This window comes from Trichechus manatus, unplaced genomic scaffold, assembly GCF_000243295.1.
Source record: "Trichechus manatus latirostris isolate Lorelei unplaced genomic scaffold, TriManLat1.0 scaffold00021, whole genome shotgun sequence".
In the NCBI taxonomy this organism is placed as follows: Eukaryota; Metazoa; Chordata; class Mammalia; order Sirenia; family Trichechidae; genus Trichechus; species Trichechus manatus.
Genome location: NW_004443957.1, coordinates 1,192,169 through 1,216,672, shown reverse-complemented (window position 1 = coordinate 1,216,672; position 24,504 = coordinate 1,192,169). Strand labels below are relative to the sequence as shown.

General features: G+C 37.4%; 1 protein-coding gene across 1 annotated transcript in view; it reads left to right on the top strand.

Annotated features, from left to right (window-relative positions):
* Positions 1-24,504, top strand: part of RYR2 (ryanodine receptor 2) — a 529,910-nt gene that overhangs the window by 250,264 nt on the left and 255,142 nt on the right. Inside the window, exons 28-29 of the mRNA XM_023728152.1 lie at positions 5,834-6,042; positions 8,125-8,299. Coding sequence (XP_023583920.1) covers positions 5,834-6,042; positions 8,125-8,299 — 384 coding nt within the window. The remainder of the gene's footprint in view (positions 1-5,833; positions 6,043-8,124; positions 8,300-24,504) is intronic.

The window sequence follows — 24,504 nt, the reverse complement described above, 5'->3', positions numbered from 1 at the left end:
AATTTTTTTCCCAGTCTGTAGGTTATCTTTTTACTCTTTTGGTGAAGTCTTTTGAAGAGCATAGGTGTTTGATTTTTAGAAGATCCCATTTATCTAGCTTATCTGTTGGGTTTTGTGCATTGATGGTTATGGTTTGTATCCTGTTAATGTACTGGCCAATTTTTTCAGAATTAGATAATTATGTCCTTCTTCCTAGACTGTCTTAGTCTGGAAGCTCCACTGAAACCTGTCCACCATGGGTGACCTTGCTGGCATTTAAAATACTGGTGGCATAGCTTCCAGCATCAGAGCAATATGCAAGCCACAACAGTATGACAAACTGACAGACGAGTACTCATACATAAAGGCATATTAATTAATTGATGCAATGTTTTGCTTTAAGAAAATGCTTTAGAATAGCCACTCAATAAATATGTGCTGGATAATGGATTTTAAACTGTTCTATAAAGAACACATTTTTCTTTAAATAACGCCTTTAAGAATATGGTTTAAAGTGATTAACTCCTTAATCTTTTGCTTATACAGTTTTAATTAATACTATTATCCATGATTTAAAATTGGCAAAAGTAACATGAGGAATGTATTTTTCGTTAGTAGCCCTGTTTTTTTTTAAAGAGTTTTAAGTCTACCCCAAATATCTTCTAGTGCCTATTATTATCAGTGTAGTATCTGTGCATAGAAATGAATGACTCCTGATCTTAAAATAATAATAAAGGCTAATATTTGTAGGGTTCAGTGGGAGAGTCTCAGTTTGACTTTAAACATGTTGAGTTTGAGATGTTTCTGACACAACCAGATAGAGAGGTCAGAACTCAGTTATATATATATATAGGTATAAAGCTGAGGCTGTGGCTAGAAAGCAACCAAGAGTTAAATATTTTTTTTTTAAGGGGAGATATTTGAGCATGTTTATATACTAAGGGAAAAAACCAAATAGAAATGAAGAAGATGAAAATAGGTGGAGTGAGAGAAGGAGCTTGATGAAGTGTGAGAGGGGATGAAATTAGGAACATGGGTGAAGAGATTGGCCTCATATAAAAGGGAGAACATATGTTGAGGTGTGGGAAAGAGTTAAGGACTGGAGAGAATGCAGAAACGTGTGTTTATGGAGCATCCGGAGGAAGCTGAGGGAATTACTGTTGTGCAGTTATTGTTTCCTGGTTTAAATAGAAAATGAGTTAATTTGCTAAGGGGAGGAGTTGAGGAACGCTAGACTGGGTTAAGAATCTTGAAGAGAGCATTAAAGATTTGCTGGATTTAGAGTTCTTGGTTATCAGTCTTCTTTCAGCTTTGAATATTTCATCCCACTGCCTTTTGGTCTCCATGGTTTCAAATGAGAAATCAGCTGTTAATCTCTATGTTATGCGTTGCTCTCTCTTGCTACTTTCAGAATTTTCCCTTTGGTTTTCAACAGTTTGATTGTGATTAAGTGTAAATCTCCTTGAAGTTATCTTATTTGGAGTTTATTGAGCTTCTTGGATGCATAGATTATTATTGGTGTTTCTCATTAAATTTAGGAAGTCTTTGGACATTATTTATTTAAATATTCTTTATGCCCCTTTCTCTCTCTCCTCTCTTTCTGGGACTGCCATTATGCCTGTGTTGGTATGCTTAATGGCATTTCACAGGTCTCTAAGACTGTTCATTTTTCTTAATTATTTTTTCTTTCTGTTCCTCAGGCTGCATAATCTCAATTGACCTATCTTCAAGTTTGTTTATTCTTTCTTCTGTCGGCTCAAACTTGCTGTTGAACCTCTCTAGTGAATTTTTCATTTCAGTTATTGCACTTGTCAACTCTAAAATTTCTGTTTATTTAATAACTTCTATCTTTTTATTAATATTTGGTATTTGTATGACATTGTTCTCAGACATTCTTTAATTCTTTAGACATGGCTTTCTTTAGTTCTTTGAACACATTTAAAGTAGTTTAAAGTCTTTGTTTAGTAAGTCCAGCACTTGGGCTTCCTCAGGGATAATTTCTATTGATTATTTTTTCTGTGTATGGGCCATGCTTTCTTGTCTTTTTGCATGTCTCACAATTTTTTTTTTTGTTGAAAACTGATTTTAATACAGAATCCAGTCTTGAGTGCCCTGTAGTGGTCAACGTCTTTTAAGTGTACAGTTTGGATTGCAACCTGTGTAATTATTTTAGGCCCTATTTGATCAGTCTTTGGTTGTGTGCTCTCTCTGTGCCAGGATCCATGGGGTACTGGGAACACAGTCATTGCCCCTACTCTTGAGGTGGTTTGTTAAAGGAGTAATTACTGTTTTGAGCACCAGCAGCCTTGATGATGTGTATTGAGAATATATCTGCTTTTATTTTTAATGTAGATTATATTAATAATAATATAATAATCATTTTATAACACCTTTACATGAGTAGGAATTGCCTACCAGACACATCTGGATATAGGGTGTTTAAAGGTGAGCAAAATATAAGAATTGCATGTTTGGGGCAGAGTTCTATGCCATTAGACAGTGGTGCTGCTCTTTAGCTATTTGCTTGGTCTCCTGCATTCTCCTTTCTGAAGACTCTTTTGTTCTCATATTCAGTTAGGCAGGTATTCATGGAGCACCTACCTTGTGTTCTGGTGCTCGATGCTACGGAGAATGCAAAACGCGTTTGTTTCCGATTGCCCGGATCCTTTTTTTTTGAGACCTCTGTAGATCTAGATTTTCATTTTCTGTTAGTGTTTTCCCAAGAAACAGAATAATGACCTGTTGGTTCTTTAAATCATGGTTGTGATTTTCCCTAAACTATTCTAAGAAATACAGAATATGTACTATGCACTACATAGATATTTGTAGGAAGATCCATGGAGGTTTAAAAAAAATGTAAAAAGTAAGTTACTATGAAGTCCTTTGCATGATGGTGTCTTTAAATAACATGTTCATTTCAAGTTCAGTTTGCTTATCACCAGTGAGTTGAAGAATGGTGCAGCAGCTTAGGGTCAGGAAAAAAAAAATACCAGGATAAGAATTCTGCATTGTTACTACTTGTCACTGCCCATTCTCTATATAATCCTCCCAATTTTATTACCCCTGTAAATGGAGGGAGCCCTGTTTGCCCAGTGGCTAAGAACGCCTCTGCTAACCAAAAGGTTGGCAGTTTAAAATCTGCCAGCCGCTCCTTGGAAACCTTATGGGGCAGTTCTACTCTGTCCTACAGGGTCGCTATGAGTGGGAATCGACTTGAAGGCAACGGGTTTGGTTTTTTATCAATGGAGGAGGATTGGAGGTATATCTTAATACTAAGCGAAATCCATAAGGGGCTTTTGAAGACATTATCTGTTGTATTTTTTAGACCAAATACGCCTTTGAAAATATTTGACTTATCCTAATATCAGAATTTGTTTTCTCTCCTTGAGCGCACGATGCATCATTGCAGAGGCCAATGTCCCAGGAACTTAACAGGGCCTTTTCCAGTTGTTCTGTTTTCTAAAAGCCTGAATGTTTCATACTCAGAAAAATTGAGAGTTGAATCTATTAGTGTGTTCTAGAATAGAATGTAAGATTTTATTTGCAAATATTGATGTAAAATAAAAATAAGGATAACTACATGAGTACTTTTTTCTCTCCTGGAAAGTATCTCCAAATGTCTATGTAGTTCATAGCTTGTGTCCTATGTCTCTTAGACTTGTTAGACAGATTACAATTGTGATTTAAGGAAACTACGGGATCAGCATGCTGTTTCTTAGAAAAACACTAACTCTGAATGAAAATTTAACTTTTCTTACTTTTTCTAGTATTGTAGCAGTTAGGATGATTATCTTAATAGTAGGTAACTGCTTTTAAGTATTATAACATCTGATAGTACTTCTTTTCCTCAAAAAGTAGTTTACTATCCTATCTTTAAAGAAAGAAAAATCATTCAGCTGTTAAGTAATAGAAATGAAAATTTTTTGCCCTTAACTATAGAGGTGTTTATCTCTCTAATTCAGAGACTTTCCCATCCCCAATTTGAATGTTTCAGAAGCAAACTTTTTCTCTTCAGAGCATTTGGACCTATTCAATATAGTGTTATAGGGTCTAAGTTTTTAAACTGTGTTAATGCATTTATTTTTCACTAGTGTTTGAATGGATTGTATATTGTGTGTGTGTGTGTGTGCATGTGTGTATAAGGTGGTATTTTTAATATGAGTCTGTCACTGCTGGAGAGAGGCTGGAGCCAACCAGGTGGTCAGGTGTGTGTAGATTTGTGTATGTGGGGAAAAGATGAAGAAGCTAAGTGTTTGCTTATTCAGAAACTTAACTCACCTTTTGAAAGGTTAACCAGCAGATACAGTTCAGCTGTGCTCTCTGTCATTACCACCACATCTTCATAAAGCAGTTATTAAGCATATCGCTAACTGAGCTCCTATTATGTGCTAGAAACTCTTAATTCATTTTTCTTTATTTCAGTCTAATCTTAAATTGTTATATACGATCAAGCTGTATGTTTGTTGGCGACCACTAGAGCTTACCTAGATTATTGTTATAGTTCTGTTTTGGTTCTAGCAAATAAATGATAAAACTGTTGTTAAACTTTTATTATATATGTCTTTCCTAACTCTTAAAAGATGAAAACTAATCTACTTACTATATAAGTAAGTATAGTAAGGCCCTGAGGCAACCAGGCAGAGTGGATAGAACACAGGTGTTAACGTTTATAATAATAATACCTCCTCAATTCTACCATTTATTGGTTGTACGACCTTGGTCAAGTCACTTAAGTTTCTTCATTTATATCTTACCCAAATGTTAGCTGCAACCACTCTATGCTTTGAGATACAAATGCAGCGAGCCCCAGTCCCCATCACCTGTGACTGCCTAGGACTCACGTTCTCATGGTCATCCTGGCTCAAAATTCTGACTCCAAGTGCCTCCCTCTGAGTTTTTTCACATGTGGAGCTCTCAATCTCTCTTGCATTTCATTTTCTACAGATAGTTTGTTCACTTTGCATCACACTTACCCTGATGTTGAATTCCAACTCTTTTGGTTTATTTCTTAAATGAATCATTTGTATGTGAAGCAGATTACAATGAAATTTGAGACAATGTAAGTTTTACATCACATTGGTGAAGAAAAGCAAAGCGATTTAAAATACAACAAACAGTACCATATTTTTCAATCAAATAACGAGCGCTATACATTTTTTTGCCCGCAGCACAACCCCTGCCCCCGTGCGTTACTCTTGTAAGTGTGCTCTGACGCACCTTGTACGTGTGGGCGCATTATTTATGTGGTGCGTTATTTGCAAAAAATATAAGTAGACCTCCTTATTCTTTAGATTCCCTTAGCCACCCTGTTGGGAAAAAATTGTTGTTGATACTGTTCTCTGCTGTTTACGGTTTTCCCCTTGTTGCTGTCTTTCTAGCCTCTTAACTTTATTGCTGCTTCTTCCCTCTTGTTTCTCATCCATAAATGTCTATTAATTTCTTACACACAGCAGTTTAGACCTTTTTTTATTGTCTTGTTTCAAACCTTGCCCACAGGTCATCTCATCGTCCACTACCAAGCCACCAAGTGGTTTATAAGTATTCTTCTAAACAAAGACAGTTTCCCTCTGAAATAGAGCTAATAGAGATAACATCAACTACACACCTAGTTATTGAGGTTTACTCACCAGTCTCTCCATCTGAAGCCCTCACACTTTACACTTTACCAACCTGGTTATTTCCGACCATGGCTGATCAAATATATGAAAACACTTTGTAAAATGTGAAACAAGATAAGAATAGAAGGTATCATCAGGATTATCATCATTGTCATAAACTTATATAATATGTGATATCTTCCTTTCTTTTTCACTGTCCCATCCAATGACCACCAGAATCTCTTTAACATCCACAGCTGCCAGAGCTGAAGTGTGTAGTGGCACAGGGGAACGGTTCCGAATCTTCCGGGCTGAGAAGACCTATGCTGTGAAGGCAGGAAAGTGGTATTTTGAATTTGAGGCTGTCACTGCTGGAGACATGAGAGTTGGCTGGAGCAGGCCAGGTTGTCAGCCTGATCAGGAACTTGGTTCCGATGAACGTGCTTTTGCTTTTGATGGCTTTAAGGTGAGTAGAGTTTTCTGTGTGCTAGATACCCTTATCGTGTTTTTAGGCTGCAAATTTTGCAGGTTCTTGTGTCCTAGGCATCCAAATGTTGTAGGCTCCCACACCGCCATTGCTGGATTTTCCCTGGTATTCCTTTTGGTAGTATAATAATATCAGTACTTTCCAGAGCACAAATTGGAAAAATAGTTTATGGGGAATCTTCTGTTCTTATAGTCTCAAAACATTTTCCCAGTCCCACAAATAAAGTGAAATTCAAGAAGTAAAACATTGCATCTCCATGGTTATCAAAAAGATGAATCATCCTTGTCCCTCAAAAGTCTTAAAAATGTAGGTACTAAGAAAAAGTGTATGTACTTTGAAATAGCAATTCCTTGTAAGGAGTATATCCCTAAGCAATAATTAATATGTATAAAAATTTAATAGTCACAAGGATGCTTAAGACAATGTTGTTTATAATCACAAAAATTTTTATTTTCACCATTATTAGTAATTTTTATTTGTTAAACTGCATGTGTTTACTTATACATTATATAAACGTTAAAGGTTATTTTATATGTATAAAATATTTTAAAATCAAAATAGAAAGTAACTATATATGTATATATTTACTTTTTAATTTTTATCATGTATATAATACATATATACATGTATATCTATAGCCACATTAGGTTAATAATAGTCATTTTTGGTTGAAAAATTATTGATTTTTCTTTTTTAGTCTTATTTTTACTTTACGATTTTCTTCAGTGAATTTGTATTCCTATTTATATGAGAAAAAAAGCTATTTGTAATTTTTTTTAAAAAAGAAAGAAAATTAGAATAAATAAGCAGTCATAAAGAGATTTGACATTTGGGTATTCGTGTGTGGGAAAGCATTTCTAGACTAGAGATTAGTATTGTATCTTTTAGGAAACAGACTCACTTTGTTTTGAAGCATCACATTTCCCAAATCTGGTTTTTTTATTACAGATGGAAAACTTTAACACCTTTCGATACCTAATTTTATTTAAAAAAAAAAAAGGTACACCGCTACACTTAAGAAGAATCATATCATTATTTTCCATTGGTGACTGTATCCTATCATATATCAAATCACAAGGTGGTACTTAGGGGAAAATTAAAATATTTTTCAGATAAAATAATTGATATAATTAATTTTATACCTGTAAACTAGTCACGTATAATTATAGATACAAAAGTCACGTTTATCAAAACTTTAAAATGCATGTAAATACATATGTGGTTTCTCATAATTATAAAATAAATAGGAGATTTCACCTATGTATATAAAAATGTGTTGGCATGTATATTATTATTTTTTTCCAATAAATATCTTAAGAATATTTTTAGGTTTGATTTGAAGCCTTTTTGCTTTTAGTATAAAGCCAGAATGCTTCCGGATTTTCTTTTTGTTAAACTATCAGTGTTATTGGGTCCAAGGAATGTAATTTTATTTTGAAATAGATGAAAATTAGAATGCCATTTTCAATGATAAACTCACAGCTTGATTCCTAGCTCATACCTCTTTGTATTTGTGGGAGTACTGGTTAACCTGTTGCCATCGAGTCAATTCTGACTTACAGTGACCCCCTAGTACAGAATAGAACTGCCCCACAGATTGTCCAAGGAGCAGCTGGTGGATTCCAACTGCCAACCTTTTGGTTAGCAGCCGTAGCTCTTAACTACTGCGCCACCAGGGCTCCATTTGTGGGAGTAGAGAAAAACAATCCATATGCTGGGAAGCATTCATTGTAACAAGAGAAAAAAAATTCTAAAGACATGAAGTTTTTCTTTTAACGGAAAGTATTTGAGGTTAGTTTTTCAAAATAGTAGACTCTCAAAATCATCAAACAACTTTTGGTTTTCTTTAAGATTAAATACCGCACCATGTTAATATTAGGTATTTAAAATTCCCAGACAACTCCATATCACTTAGGACATTGCAGTAGACTGATACGCTGGCAAGAGTTCATCCTACTGCCATCTTGATAGGAGAGTCTGATAGAGAGTCATGCTGGTGAGTGGTGGTTGGGTACCATTCCCCTGGCTTAGTCATGACAAGTGGCTCTTCTTTCCTCCCAGGCCCAGCGGTGGCACCAGGGCAATGAGCATTATGGGCGCTCTTGGCAAGCAGGCGATGTGGTGGGGTGCATGGTTGACATGAATGAGCACACCATGATGTTCACACTGAATGGGGAAATCCTTCTCGATGATTCTGGCTCAGAACTGGCTTTCAAGGACTTTGAGGCTGGTGATGGTAAGTAAGTACACTGCATTTTCTGTTGTCTTCAGGCTTATGGCACAACGAAGCAACTTGTTCTCAAGCTGTATAACCAGCCGTCTTTGTTTGAGGGTGAGTGAGCAGATGAATCGTAGCTTTAAATCACAAGTGTGCCATATGGCTTATTTGATCAGACACCCTTGAAATTACTTTAGCAGAAATGTTACCTAGACTACTTAGCTAGAATTTCAGTGCGGCAGAAACGGCTTTTATAAGTGTGAATTAGAAAATAAATGGCAGGCAAAAGGATAGTTTTCCACAAATGTTAGATTTTCATTTAGAACTCCCCTGTGTCATCAGCTGCTTATAGCCTCTTTCTGTTTATTCATTTCACAAAAATCGATTGAGAACCTACCATGTATTAAGCCCTCTGCTAGAGGCTGAGATGGCAAAGATGAATAAAGCACTGTTCTCTTTTTAAGTAGATCACAGTTTACCAGGAGAGGCCAACACTTGTCTAATTTCTCTTCAGCAGGTAAGTTCTAAAATAAAGAAATGCAGAAGATACTATGAAAGCACGATGCAGGGAGCAAATACCTCTGCCTGTAGGGCTTGGAGATGACTTTTGAGCAGGGTTATAAAGGAAATATGAAAGGAGTTTGTCAAGCAAAGGAAGAGATATTTATTCTTCAGAGCTGCACTTCTAGTACAGTGGCCACTAGCTACAGGGAGCTATTTAAATTTAAAGTAGTTTAAATTAAATAAAGTTACAAATTGAGTTCCTCAGTCACAGTAGCTGCATTTCAAGTGCTCAGTATCAGCTTGTGGCTAGTGGCTACCCTCTTAGGCAGCGCAGACCTAGGACATCTCCACCATCACAGGAAGTTCTGTTGGACAGCATATAAACAAGACAGTATTAAATAAAATGTTATATAAAATCTCTTTAAAAAAATTTTTTTATTGTACTTTAGATGAAGGTTTACAGAGAAAACTAGTTTCTCATTAAATAATCAGTACACATACTGTTTTGTGACATTGGTTGCCAACCTCATGACATGGCAACACTCTCCCCTTCTTGACCTTGGGGTCTCCATTAGCAGCTTTCCTATCCCCTCCTTCCTTCCCGTCCTTGCCTCTGGGCTGGTGTGCCCATTTAGTCTTGTTTTGTTTTATGGGCCTGTCTAATCTTTGGCTGAAGGGTGAACTTCAGGAGTGACTTCATTACTGAGTATAAGGGTGTCCAGGGGCCATACTCTCGGGGTTTCTTCAGTCTCTGTCAGACCAGCAAGTCTGGTCTTTTTTATCTTTATTTTTTGTGAGTTAGAATTTTGTTATACATTTTTCTCCCTCTCTGTTTGGGACCCTCTATTGTGATTCTCGTCAGAGCAGTCGGTGGTGGTAGCCGGGCACCATCTAGTCGTGCTGCACTCAGTCTGGTGGAGGCTGTGGTAGTTGTGGTCCATTAGTCCTTTGGACTAATCTTTATCTTGTGTCTTTGTTTTCCTACATTCTCCCTTACTCCAGATGGGGTGAGACCAGTGGAGTATCTTAGATGGCCTCTCACAAGCTTTTAAGACCCTAGACGCTACTCAACAAAGTAGAATGTAGAACATTTTCTTTATAAACTATTTTATGCCAATTAAGCTAGATATTCCCGGAGACCATGGTCCTCACAGCCTTCAGCCCAGTAATTTGGTCCCTCGGGGAGTTTGGATGTGTCTGTGGAGCTTCCATGACCTTGCCTTGTACAAGTTGTGCTGGCTTCCCCAGTATTGTGTACTGCCTTACCCTTCACCAAAGTTTAAATAGCTCACTTAAAAATGGAGCAAACCTATTTTTTTGACTGCCTTTTGAATATATTATTTAAATATACATAATCTTGGATTTTAAGATAGAACTTGTATTTTTAATAGATTACAAACTTGTCACTGTCTCTCAAATGATTTGCCAGCTTGTTATTAGTGTTAAGTTCTATATTCATTCGTTTAACAAGCTTCTGAGCAGGTACGATCCTCATTTCCCAAACACAGATTTGCAAAAAAAAAGGGAAATTTTTCATTTTTATAAGATAATTTTAGTTTGAGCACTCATATTTCTGGGTGGTAACATTGGCACTATAACCCCCCATCACCTATCTCCCATTCTTGGTATTCTACCTTTGGAAGTATCTGAGTATCAATGAGGGTAGGGTATCTTTTTCTTAGTGCTGTTGTCTATGCTGGCCAATACTATGGATATGCCCTGAGATTTTATTTTTTTAATTAAAAATAATTTATTTAAAAATACTTGTACACTATGCCTTTCTTCTGTGGAAGTTAAAAATCTTTTAATGCATGTGTGTGTTCTGTTAGTATATATGTTTGATTGATGCCATACAGATTCACAGAATGATGTTAGAATTATAAACAGTGTACAGTGACGATCATACTAGTTAAGCATCCATAACAAATGTTAACTCTACAGTACTGTAGCCAAGACCAATCACCACTGATTGCAATTATGAGGAAGGCTCGGAAATGAGTCTGGACAGCAGTCATATGAAGTAAACAACTTTTTTTTTTTTATTTTACAATTCACTTCAAGTAGTTTTTAAAATAAAACAAATGACTTATGTGGTTGACACAGCAAACAAATACTTTGTTCTATGTGTATTATCCACAATAAAAACAAAATTTAAAAAAATAACTTGAACCTTATATTGAAATATATATCATACAGTTGAGATAGAATTCTAATGAATTGTCTGAAAATACTGCAGCCTATATGGTTGGGCTTTTGTTGGAGGTTTTGGGGAAGTATCCTTTTGGTCTCTCAAACAACCAAAACCCATTGCCATCAAGTCAATTCTGTCTCATAGTGATCCTATAGGACAGAGTAGAACTGCCCCATAGAGTTTCCAAGGAGAGCCTGGTGGATTTGAAGTGCCGATCTTTTGGTTAGTAGCCAAGCTCTTAACCACTGCAACACCAGCGTCTCTAAGGTAAGTTATAAGCTGATGTAGCCGTAATCACTATTACATTTGTAGGGATCAGTTATAATTCTAAAACTTTGCCATAGATAGAACTTCAGAGTTTCTTCATGCTGTGAATTTCAGACACATTTTGGCAGGGGCATGTTTTAAAAATATTAATCCTTCATTGAAATTAAAATGAGACTGTCCTGAGTATAACTGGAATGGGAAGCCCCTAAATGAACTCATTTATTTACCCATTACCACTGAGAGGCATCTGGGGCTCAAAGGAGCAAATTTAGGTCAACAGACTTTTTAGTACAGGAATGTCCGAGGTTGCTAAAGTTCTAAAAAGATTTTGTAAATGCCCTGTTTTCAAATTGTTCTTATACCTAGCCTGTCTTTATGTCTGTGTCATGCTTGAGTTCACCGTTTTTACCATCTTAATCATTCCTTCTTATTGCTACAGACTGCAGAAATTCTGTTAACCTAGATTAACGGTTTTTCAAGCTTGCACTATGATAAAAGGAAATTGGAGATAGTAATAATTAGAATAGAGGAAACAGGTATATCATTATTTGCAGATAATGTAATTATTCACAGAGAAAGCCCTAAAGAATCTGCAGGTAAATTACTAGGAATAATTGGAGAGTTTAGCAAGGTGGTATTTCTATACCAGCAGGAAACCCAGAAAACTAAATTAAAGAGAAGATGCCATTTACAGTAGCATCAGAAACTATTGATAACTAAGTGTTGTTCTAATAGATGGTGTACGGTACTTTTATAGGGAAAAATCATTACACTTTACTGAGAGACTATTTATTTAAATTAAATTAATTAGGAGACTATTAATCTTAAAAATTAGATTGGATCCCTTTCTCACACCATGTACAAAAGTCAGCCCCAAGTTGGCTGACGGCTTAAATATCAAAAATAAAATTTTAAAACTTCTAGCAGAAAATACAGACAAATCTTTTAGACTATCAGGTAGAATTTTTTTTTTTTTCTTAACACCAACCAACCAACCAACAAATAAACATAAACCCATGACTTTTAAAGAAAAGACTGATACGACTTCCTACCATTTCTATGAAAGTTATAAACAACCAAAACTTTAAAATTATGTTGTTAAGTATACATATAAAGGAAATTAGGAGATGTTGATTACAGGATTGAAGGTGATGGTTTCCTTAGCTGGAAGGAGGCAGGGAAATGAGAAGATGGAATTATATGATTAGATGTAGGTTATGTCAAGGTTCTAGGTTTTCCTTTGGGCAGTGAGTTAACAGGTGCTTATTAAATTATTAAAAAGAACAAATTAAATAAGTAAAAGGAGCTCATGATGAAAGTGTGTCATGAACAAAAGATTGTAATTAATCTATCATCCACTTCTATGCACAAGATATCCTTAAAAAAAAAAAAAGAAATAGATTCACAAGCACGTCTGTAGAGCTTATGGAAATGATCCAGTAGAGAGCGAGAAAATGATGAGAAGGGTCTGAGAGGAAATAAATGTCAAAATGCAATTCCTAATAAGGTAAATGGAAATGTGACCTAGAGCACAAGTTGATGAAATCAGAAAATTTTCTACCAGAGTTAAAATGGGCATAGGTACAAGTGATAGTAGCCTCTCTCTTGTGAGCAGAGCACCTCGTATTCTTTGAGGAGATACCCAAACAAAGTGAATGGCTCTTTGTTCCCCCATAGTCCCCAAACGCAGTCTCTTTTTAATTCTCTATCTCCATCAACTGTCAAGTCTGGATGACTTATATTCTGCATGTCACTGTGGCTCTTCCCATTGCCTCCTTCTCTATAATCCTGTCTTAAAGAGGAAGTTTCCCATCCATGTTCCAACATATGCCTACACAAGAGAATTCCTTTCAAAAAGTTTTTGATTAGGATTTCTTATTGATGCCCCTTTGGACTTACCTTATTAGTATCTCTTATCTTATTAGTATGTTAATATTAGGTTATGATAAAGCAGTTATTAGCATTTTGTAGTTTTGATAAGGTGGAGGGGACATCTCTTCCTCAGTGTCTTCCCTTGTCCCCCATCCTTGAGATCAGTCTGAGACCTCAGGGAAGAATCCTGCAGTGAATGGCTTAAGCTAGTATAGGCTGCAAAGATAAATGGCTTTTCCTTGGTGAGCTTTTGGGTTGAGCAAATGTCCATAGATCAAAAAATAATAATTATCATTAATTTCAGTAGGAGGAAAATATCTATGCATCCCTGAGTCCCCAACTTAAACCTCATCTATGCTAAAACAATACCAAATACCCCTAAAATTATGTCAGTAGTTAACATAGTTATAACCCATTGCCGTTGAGTCAATTCCGATTCATAGCAACCCTATAGGACAGAGTGGAACTGCACCATAGGGTTTCCAAGGAGCGGCTGGTGGATTCGAACTGCCAACCTTTTGGTTAGTAGGCTGTAACCTAAAAAGGCATTTCCCTTTTTGAATTGTTCTTTTAACTGGTTGTTTACTTGCTCTATTTAAGCTTGTTCTTACTTCAGATAGTATAAACTTCACAAAATATAGATATTATACCCAATATTTATGTGATTCAATCTTCAGTGTGAGAAAAGCAAAACAAAACAACAGCAATAAAACCTAAAAATAGACCACTAAAGACAAAAGTACATCAGTGAAAACAGTGCAGATGATATTACATTAACCCAGCATGTTGATATCCTAGGGAAAGTGGTGCACAAATTTTTCTCTAACATAAAACTTGCAATACGGAAGTATTCTGAAAGAAGAGTCTATACAACGTGCTAACTGTTACAGCTGTGAAGATGACTGTGTGTCTCACCTCTAGTGGTGCTTGAATCCTCCTGCAGTGTGTGACTTCTCATCTATTCTCATTTAAAAAAAAAGTAGTAAGAAGTGCCTTGTAGGAGTATTAAATAAAACTCCTCATAAAGTAGAATTCAAACTTTCAAAATCTAGAGGTTGTATGAGGGTTCACCTGAGGCTAGCAGGCAGGTTGTTGGAAGAGATAGGTCCACTGGCAGATACAGCATCCTGAACACAAACCATGTCTCTGTCCCACTGTCTCTCTATTTATACCTCTGCTAATCTAATACTACTCTTAATCTACTTTAGAAGCAGAGCCTCATGTCACCAATAATTTGAAGAGCTAATCATATCCTTAATTTAAAATAAGTAAGAGAGCCGTTTAAAATCTTGCCATATGATGAAAAAACAGTGACTTATGCCAGAGTGTGTAGTGGATACATGTCTTGTCTTACATTGGAGCTTGTCTAAGCTTGTTAGCTCTTCTGTAAGGAAAGAGAAACTCAGTGCCCTTAGGTTATATACAGATACAATTATAATCAGACCCAGAAATAATGCTTTGGATTTTATGTCGACCACCTGAAAAAGAGGGAGCAAAACTGAATTGCTAGTGTTGTGAGACAGCACAGAATTTCTTGCCATGAGAGAAAACAGAATTATTTTTGCAATTAAAATGAATGCATAGCTATAGACAGAAAATACCTCTAATGACAAAAAAAAAAAAGAAAAAGGAGGGCTAACTTCCTGTTATCGACTGTATCATGCAGTCTTTTTTAAAAAAATGAAACCAGGGTATAGAACTGTCAGTGTGTATGTACAATACCCTTTTTACCTTCAGTTGAAATATTGAGACAGTTAAAATTATTTGATGATATGTATGGCTTTTACAGAAGAGTGGTTTTCAGCATGTTGTGAATTAAGGTTTTTTTTTTTTTTAGTTGCCATTGAGTCGATTCTGATTCATGGTGGTAACACCATGTGTGTAGAGTAGAACTGTGCTCCATAAGATTTTCAATGGCTAATTTTTTGGAATTGGATCACCAGACCCTTAGTCCGAGATGTGTCTGGGTAGACACGAACCTCTAACATTTTGGTTAGCAGCCAACGATGTTAACCATTTGCACCACCGAAACCCACTGCCGTGGAGTCAATTCTGACTCATAGCGACCCTATAGGACAGAGTAGAACTACCCCATAGAGTTTCCAAGGCTGTAATCTTTATGGAAGCAGACTGCCACATCTTTCTCCAGCAGAGCAGCTGTGGGTTCAAACTGCCAACCTTTTGGTTAGCAGCCAAGTGCCTTAACTACTGTGCTACCAGGGCTCCTTGTTGCACCACCCAGGGACTTTGAATTAAGGATTAGAGTGTTTAAGTTTCCTAGGGCTCCCATAACAAAGTACTACTAACCTGGTGGCTTTAAAGACCAGAAATCTATTTTCTCACAGTTTCGGAGGCTAGAAGTCCAAAATTCAGGCTATAATGGCTGTCAGTTCCTTTTGAGGGCTTTGAGAAAGGAACTGTTCCATGCATCTCTCCTGACATAGAACTTGCAATACACAAGTATTCTGAAAGAAGAACCTGATAGCTGCTGGCAATCCTTTGGTGTTCCACAGCTGCTAATAGATGCATCTGCCTCCGTTGCCACATGGCATCTTCTCCCATGTATGTGTGATTCTCTTACCATGTCTGTGCTTCTCTTATGTAAGATGCTAGTCAGAATGGATTAGGATTAGTACTCACCCTACTCTGGTGTGACTTCATTAATTTAACTTATGACATATGCAAAGAAAAACGCCATTAATCCAAACAAGGCCACATTCACAGGTACAGGGGTTGGGACTTTAACATATCTTTTTGGGGAACACAATTCAATCCATAATAGAGGGTCTGCAGCATCCCAAATATCCACCTTTCTGTCTATACCACAACACCTGTAGTTCCTGTCATTAAAGTCACTCTGTAGAACCTGTCATTATGTTAAAGACCTGGAAAAGTAACTCATTACTGGGAATATCCCTAACTAAAAATTAGAACTTGTTGGAGGCAGAAGTCAGGACTGTGAGGTACTGCATTGGGAGAATCTAAACTACCAGCGAACAGGGTTAGGCCACTAGATGTTTAGGGTGAAGGTTAAGACAGTTATAAAGTGATAGACAGATTTGAAAGAGTATGAACATGTTGGAAACCAGCATAATCAATTCTGTTGTTTTGCCTAGAATCAGAAATGAGAGCTATCCTAGACATTCTTTGAACTGTCCCAGGAATAACACTTTGGACACCTGAATAACTTAAATATACACCTACTCCGCACTTATCAACTATCTCATTATCCAACATTTTGCATTTGTGACAATAGTAAAAAATCTGCTGACTGTTTTGTGCATTAATGACGTAGGTCTGGCAGCAATGAATGCCGAGGTGTGAGGCGAGGGTAACACTGGCTGTGATGGTTAAGGTTATGTGTCAACTTGGCTGGGCTATGATTCTCAGTGGTTTTGCAGTTGTGTAATGATGTAGTTTGGCAGTTATGTAATGATGTAGTCATCCTCCATTTTGTGATCCGATGTCATCCTCCATTTTCACATAACTCTGATTTTCACGTAATGAACTGGTGTTTGGAGCCTAACCATGTAAGTGAGGAGTGGGTGTATACTGTGTTCATGGAAACAATTTTAAAAACAGAGGAGAATTTTTATTTTGAATATTTAGGGTTAAGTTTCAGACTGTTATTTAATTTACATCTTTTGAGCTTATATATATGCTAGATAAACAACATGTTATTTGGGGCAATTCATTGTATAATAATCGGTGAATCTAGTTAAAATCAAACTGTTTAATTTGAAGTGGCTAGTTAATCGACAGTTAAGTGTCATGTGCTGAGAAAGAGAGGAAGGTACTATCTCAAGTCTGTTTTGAGAATGAACAAAGACAGTAGGTAATAATAAGATAGATTGTATGTATAGTAGCCATCTGCAGATTTGTAGTTTTGCATATGCTGAATATATGTCTGAGACAGTAGAAGTAACAATATACACATACAACACCAACAGCTCATTTATTCCTTCCTGGGAGCCCAATGCCTAGCTGGGGTGCTTTTGGGTTGTAATATTGTCAAATGTTTATTTTGCTAAGTAGTGATAGGAAAAAAAAATAACTCGAAATCTACAATTACCATTATTTTATTTAATTAAAAAATAGGAAGATCATAGTTTCAAAATAAAAGATAATCCTTAAATTTCACATATTCAGCTTTGTAAGAAACTCACTGTATTATTTTTCTCATTCCATTTCACATTCCAATCCCATGGATTGTAGAACCACTGGCCTTTTACAGAGCAGTAGGGATGTGAGGACTTTTGCTGGCAGTATAGGCCCAGCCTAAAGGATCAGAGTGTTGGTAGCTTAGATAACCAAAGTTAGTATTGGGAGAATGATGGCTTAAAAATGGAATTCAAGGTTAAAAATCAAAAGCCAGGTCATCCTGATTATCTAAATGAACCAAGAGCCAGGGAGAAAGCATAGAGATGTCCATTTTCTGCCAAAGTAGATATTACAAAGTAGTCAGTGTACTAACAATCATGCACTTGCATCATAATACATTTCCTAAGACCTCATTTAGCATATTTGTTAATTCATTTTCTCAGCCAAGACAGAATGGAAGAAACAAATTTTGTGTGTGAAGCCCTGGGTTCCTGACTCAATTGTGAAAATAATTCTTCTTCAGTGACCTTGGGCAAATAAACTCTGTTTTCATTTCCTTAAAATAAAATTCAAATTGGAGATTTCTCTTCATGCCTCTTCCAGCTCTAAAGATCCCAGAAATCTACCACAATTTTTATTTGTTTTGTTTATTTATCTGTTTTAACCTTTTCTCTTAGCATCCTTGATTCAAATCCTGCCATCCCACTGATCTAGCTATAAGATTTTGGACAAATAATCCAAATCTTAGTCTGTTTCCTCATCTAGAAAAATGAGGTTAATATTAAATAATATATGGGAAAGTGCTTATATATTATCTGGCCTATTGTAGACTACTGAAAGGTCTTGCTCTTTTTTTTTCTTCCACTTCCCGTCTGTCAGTTTGTTGTACTATGGTGGCTTCCGCGTTGCCGTGATACTGGAAGCTATGCCACCAGTATAGCTATGTCACCTGTGGTGGACAGGTTACAACAGAGCTTCCATATTAAGACAGACTAGGAAGAAAGTCCTGGTGATCTACCTCTGAAAATTGGCCAATGAAAGACTTATGGATTGATAGCTGGAGAAAAATGGAGAACAAAATTCTAACTCCCAAAAAAAACCAGATTTATTGGTCTGACAGAGACTGGAGAAACCCTGAGAGTATGGTCCCTGGACACCCTTTTAACTCAGTACTGAAGTCACTCCTGAGATTCACCCTTCAGCCCAAGATTATACAGGCCATAAACCAAAATGAAACTAAATGGGCATACCAGCCCAGGGGCAAGGACAAGAAAGCAGGAGGGGCCAGGGAAGCTGGTAATGGAGACCCCAATGTCAAGAAGGGGAGAGTGTAGCTATGTCGTGGTATTGGCAACGAATGTCACAAGACAATTTATGTGTATTAATTGTTTAACGAGAAAACTAATTTGCTTTGTAGACCTTCATCTAAAGCGCGCGCGTGCACACACACACACACACACACACACACAAACCTTGTGGATCGTACCAGAACATTATCTGTTATGGATTGAATTTTGTCCCCCAAAAATATGTGTTGTAAATCCTAACCTCTGCCTGTGGTTATAATACCATTTGTGAATGGGTTGTGTTTGTTACGTTAATGAGACAAGATTAGGTTATGTCAATAAGGATTAGACTATGTTTATTATGTTAATGAGGCAGGATTAAGGTATATTTTGAGTCAATCTCTTTTGAGATATAGAAGAGATTGAACAAGCAAGTGAGAGAAGCAGAGGTGGGGAAGACTAATGCCAAACCACATGGATATCTCCAAGGAACCAGGAAACAAGGACCTTCACCCAGAGCTGACACAGACCGAAAGCCTTCCCCTAGAGCCGTTGCCCTGAATTCAGACTTCTAGCCTCCTAAACTGTGAGAAAATAAATTTCTGTTTGTTAAAGCTATCTGCTAGTGGTATTTCTGTTTAAGCAGCACTAGATAACTAAGACATTATCCAACTCGCTTTGTACACGTCATCAGAAGGAATCATATATTTGGTGAAACAGAAGGCCAGGGAGGGTGAGGGAAAACCTTGGTGAGATGCACTGACACAGTAGCGGCAATGATGGACTGGAACATGAGGGCAATTGTGAAGATGATACCAGACCAGGCAGAGTTTCTTTCTGTTGTACGTAAGGTTGCTGTGAGTTGGAGTTGACTTGATGGCAACTATCTAACTTCCTTATCTTCTGATCAAATAATTCAAGTATAAGTTTTAGATAATATTGGCCATTTTTATCTGTTTTGGCCATTTGGTTTGGGTTATCCATGTAGATTCCTATCTGTATTTCAGAAATTTCAAAGTCTGAAAACTATATATTCTTAGGAAAAGCTGGTATGCTTGTGATCAGCTTTATCTTCCTTTCTTTTTAGCCCCAAACACAGATTTCCCACCCACCTCACGCCTCCATATCCTTGTGATTGCCAGTTCCTTTGCTGGACTTGCTTGCGCCTCATGCATCCTTCTGCTCGGGAGCATGGAGGCTCTTCAAAGGATAAGAGTTAAAATGTGCTGAAGCCATCTGTCTTGTGTTGGAGGAAGCAGGTTAGCCATAAGTTGTAGCTACTGTTTTAACAGATTTGCAAATAGTTGGAATGGGTTTGGCTCTGGCCCAAGTAACCAACAGGGCTCTAATTTAAGATCTCCTGCCAGGAAGAAATCTTCCCTTAGACACCATCAGGCTCTGTTATTTGCAGGGTGTCAGTTAAGGTAACTAGAATAGAATATAGAGAGCACAAAGGACAGGAAAGTTGGACCAAAATTTTACCCATGCCAGAACGTATGCATGTATTTGTGGAAATCTGTTATATCATGTTGGAATCTGTGTGTGGTCTGCCTACTTCTACTAATACAGAATTGCAATCCAGTTGTCGTGGAACAACTATTAAGAGTGATGCCATTTATCAACTCAATTAATGCCAGACATTCAGTATTGATAGCATTTATCATTTTCTGACATTATATTATGTATATTGGTGATGATTTCTTTACTTAAATATTTATCTTTTCTACTCAACGATAAGCGCCATAAAGTCAGGGGCTTTTTTTGATTATAGTTCACAGCTATATCTCCATTTCCTAGAACCATGCCTGGCACATGGTAGATACTTACTAAGTATTTGTCGAATGGAGGCACCTGATAATGGCAATAGAGAATAGTAGCATAGAACAGGGATTGGCAAACTAAGGCCTGAGGGCCAAATCCAGCCCACCACTGATTTTTTTAGATAGTTTTTTTCTTTTTATTTTTTTAGTAGAAGTGACAACCTCACCTGGGAGAGTTAGAGCGAACTCTCTCTCTGTATATACGTATGATATTTTATTTTGTTGTTGCTGAGACTATACACAGCAAAAAATACACCAATTCAACAGTTTGTACATGTAAAATTCAGTGACACTGATTACATTCTTCAAGTTGTGCGATCATTCTCATCCTCCTTTTCTGAGTTGTTCCTCCCCCATTAACATAAACTCATTGCCCTCAAGGTAGGAACATTAGAAATCTAATCTTTTGTCAATGTGATCCCATATGTTGTCGTTGTTGTTAGGTGTCATTGAGTAGGTTCTGACTCATAGCAACCCTATGTACACAGAATGAAACGGTGCCTGGTCCTGTGCCATCCTCACGATTGTTAGCATATTTGAGCCCACTGTTGCAGCCACTGTGTGACTCCATCTCATTGAAGGTCTTCATCTTTTTCACTGACCCTCTACTTTGCTAAGCATGATGTCCTTCTCCAGGGACTGGTCCCTCCTGATAATATGTCCAAAGTACATAAGATGAAGTCTTGCTATCCTCACTTCTAAGGAGCATTCTGGCTGTACTTCTTCCAAGACAGATTTGTTTGTTCTTATGGAAGTCCAGTATACTCAATATTCTTTGCCAACACTGTAATTCAAGTGCATCAATTCTCCTTCAGTCTTCCTTATTCATTGTCCAGTTTTCACATACATATCCCATATATATGGATCTCAAAAGGCATAATACTCAAGGCAGACTTTTTTTTACTAGTTAAGCTAAACTATTGCTTGGTTTTAAGAAGACTTCAGAGGGTAAAAAAAAAGTTTTATTGGCACACAGCCACACCCAATTGCTTATGTATTATCTGTGGATGCTTTTGTGCTACAGTGGCAGAATTGAATAGTTGTAACAGAAACCAGATGGCCCACAAAGTCTAAAATATTTGGCCCTTTATAGAAACAGTCTGCTGAGCCCTGGCTTACAGATGGACCTAGGGGTGAGCTGGACCTGGGTTTCTATTCTGGCCACTTACTAGCTATGATGGCAAGTTATTTAACCTAATACTTTGATTCCCTCCTATGGAAAGTGGTAATAATGATTTCTGCCTCACCGAATGTTGTCAGGATTCACAGAGATAAAACATATAAACCACATCAGGGAATATCAGCTACTATCGTGGAGCCATCTGTGCTGGGTGTTTCATTCATCAGCTCAGCACCTTCATTGTGCAGGACGCTTTGCCACATTCTGGACTGATGGAGGTGTCTAAGTCTGCCCCTTTCCTAAGGGCTTCACAGTGGAGTGATTGCACAGGACCTGGAGTTTTTCTCCACTATTTATTTTCTGGAGTCTCTGTGTGGTATAAACGGTTAATGTGCTTGGTTGATAACCAAAAGATTGGTGGTTCAAGTCCACCTAGAGTTGCCTCATAAGAAGAGCCTGGCAATCTACTTCTACGGTATCAGCCATTGAAAACCCTGTGGAGCACAGTTCTACTCTGAAACATGGGGTCTCCATGAGTCAGAGTCAACTCCAGAGCAACTGGATTTACCTTCTTCTGGCTGCATTGCTACCTAGTTGTTTCTGGTGTGTATATGCTGATTTAAAAAAATAAAGACAGTTATTAAATATATTTCTTGTTTCATCATGATGGTACTTATGTGCCCTCGAGTCAATTCCAATTCATAGTGACCCTGTGCACAACAGAATGAAACACTTCTCAGACCTGCACCATTCTCACAATAATTGCTGTGTTTGAGCCCACTGTTGCAGCCACTGTGTCAGTTCATCTCACTGAGGGTCTTCCTCTTTTTATTTTATTTTATTGTACTTTAGATGAAGGTTTACAGAACAAACTAGTTTCTCATTAAACAGTTAGTGCACATATTGTTTTATGACATTGGTTAACAACACCACGACATGTCAATACTCTCCCTTGTTGACCTTGGGTTCCCTATTATCAGCTTTCTTGTCCCCTCCTGCCTTCTATTCCTTGCCCCTGGGCTATTGTGACGCTTTAGTCTCGTTTTGTTTTATAGGCCTGTCTAATCTTTGGCTGAAGGATGAATCTCAGGAGTGACTTCATTAGTGAGTTAAAAATGTGTCCAGGGTCCATATTCTTGGGTATTTCTCCAGTCTCGGTCAGGCTGGTAAGTCTGGACGTTTTTGTGAGTTAGAATTTTGTTCTACCTTTTTCTCCAGCTCTGTTTGGGACCCTCTATTGTGATCTCTGTCAGGGCAGTCAGTGGTGGTAGCCAGGCACCATCTAGATGGGCTGGACTCAGTATGGTGGAGGCCATGGTAGATGTGGTGCATTAGTCCTTTGGACTAATCTTTCCCTTGTATCTTTAGTATTCTTCATTCTTCCTTGCTCCCAAATGAGTGAGACCAGTGGAGTATCTTAGATGGGTGCTTACAGGCTTTTAAGACCCCAGACGCTACTCACCAAAGTAGAATGTAGAACATTTTCTTTATAAACAATGTTATGCCAATTGAGCTAGATATTCCCTGAGACCATGGTCCCCACAGCCCTCAGCCCAGCAATTCAGTCCATCAGGAGTTTGGATATGTCTATGGAGCTTCCATGACCTTGCCTTGTACAAGTTGTGCTGGCTTCGCCAGTATTGTGTACTGTCTTACCCTTCACCAAAGTTACCACTTATCTATTGTCTCTTTAGTGTTTTTCCATCTCCACCCCTCCCATCCCTCATAACCATCAAAGGTTGTTTCTTTTTGTATGTAAACCTTTTCATGAGTTTTTACAGTAGTGGTCTCATACAATATTTGCTCTTTTGTGATTGACTTATTTCACTCAGCATAATGCCCTCCAGATTCATCTGTGTTATGAGATGCTTCCCAGATTCATCGTTGTTCTTTATCATCGTGTAATACTCCACTGTGTGTATGTACCATAGGTTATGTATCTGCTCATCTGTTGATCGGCATCTAGGTGGTTTCCATCTTTTTTGCTATTGTGAACAATGCTGCAGTGAACATGGGTATGCAAATGTGTATTCGTGTGACAACTCTTATTTCTCTAGGATATATTCCTAGGAGTGGGATTGCTGGATCATATGGTATTTCTATTTCTAGCTTTCTAAGGAATATCATTTTCCAAAATGGTTGTATCATTTTGCCTTCCTGCCAGCAGTGCATAAGAGTTCCGATCTCCCTGCAGCCTCTCCAACATTTGTTACTTCCTTTTTTTTTTTGATTTGTGCCAGTAATGCCAGGGCGAGATGGTATCTTATTGTGGTTTTGATTTGCATTTCTCTAATGGCTAGTGATCGCGAGCATTTCCTCATGTGTCTGTTGGCTGCTTTAATGTCTTGTTTGGTGAAGTGTTTGTTCATTTATTTTCCTTATTTTTTAATTGGACTATTTGTCTTTCTGTTGTAGAGGTGTTGGATTTTCTTGTAGATTTTAGAGATTAGACCTTTGTCTGATTTGTAACAGCCAAGTTTTTTTCTCCAATCTGTAGGTTCTCTTTTTATTCTTTTGGTGAAGTCTTTTGATGAGCATAAGTGTTTAATTTTTAGAAGATCCCAGTTATCTAGCTTATCTTCTGGAGTTTGTGTGCTGTTGGTTATGGTTTGTATCCTGTTAATGCCGTGTGTTAGGGCCTCTAGTGTTGATCCTATTTTTTTTTCTACAAACTTTATAGTTTTTGGCTTTATGTTTAGGTCTTCCACCCATTTTGAATTAGCTTTTGTATATGGTGTGAGGTATGGGTCTTGTTTCATTTTTTACAGGTGGACATCGAGTTTTGCCAGCACCATTTGTTAAAAAGACTGTCTTTTCCACATTTGATGGACTTTGGGCCCTTGTCAAAGATCTGGTGACCGTAGGTGGATGGATTTACATCTGGGCTCTGAATTCTGTTCCATTGGTCAATGTGTCTGTCATTGTACCTGTACCAGGCTGTTTTGACTACTGTAGCTATATAGTTGGTTCTGAGGTCAAGTAGTGCAAGTCCTCCTACTTTATTCTTCTTCTTCAGTAGTGCTTTACTTTCTTGGGACTTCTTCCCTTTCCATATAAAGTTA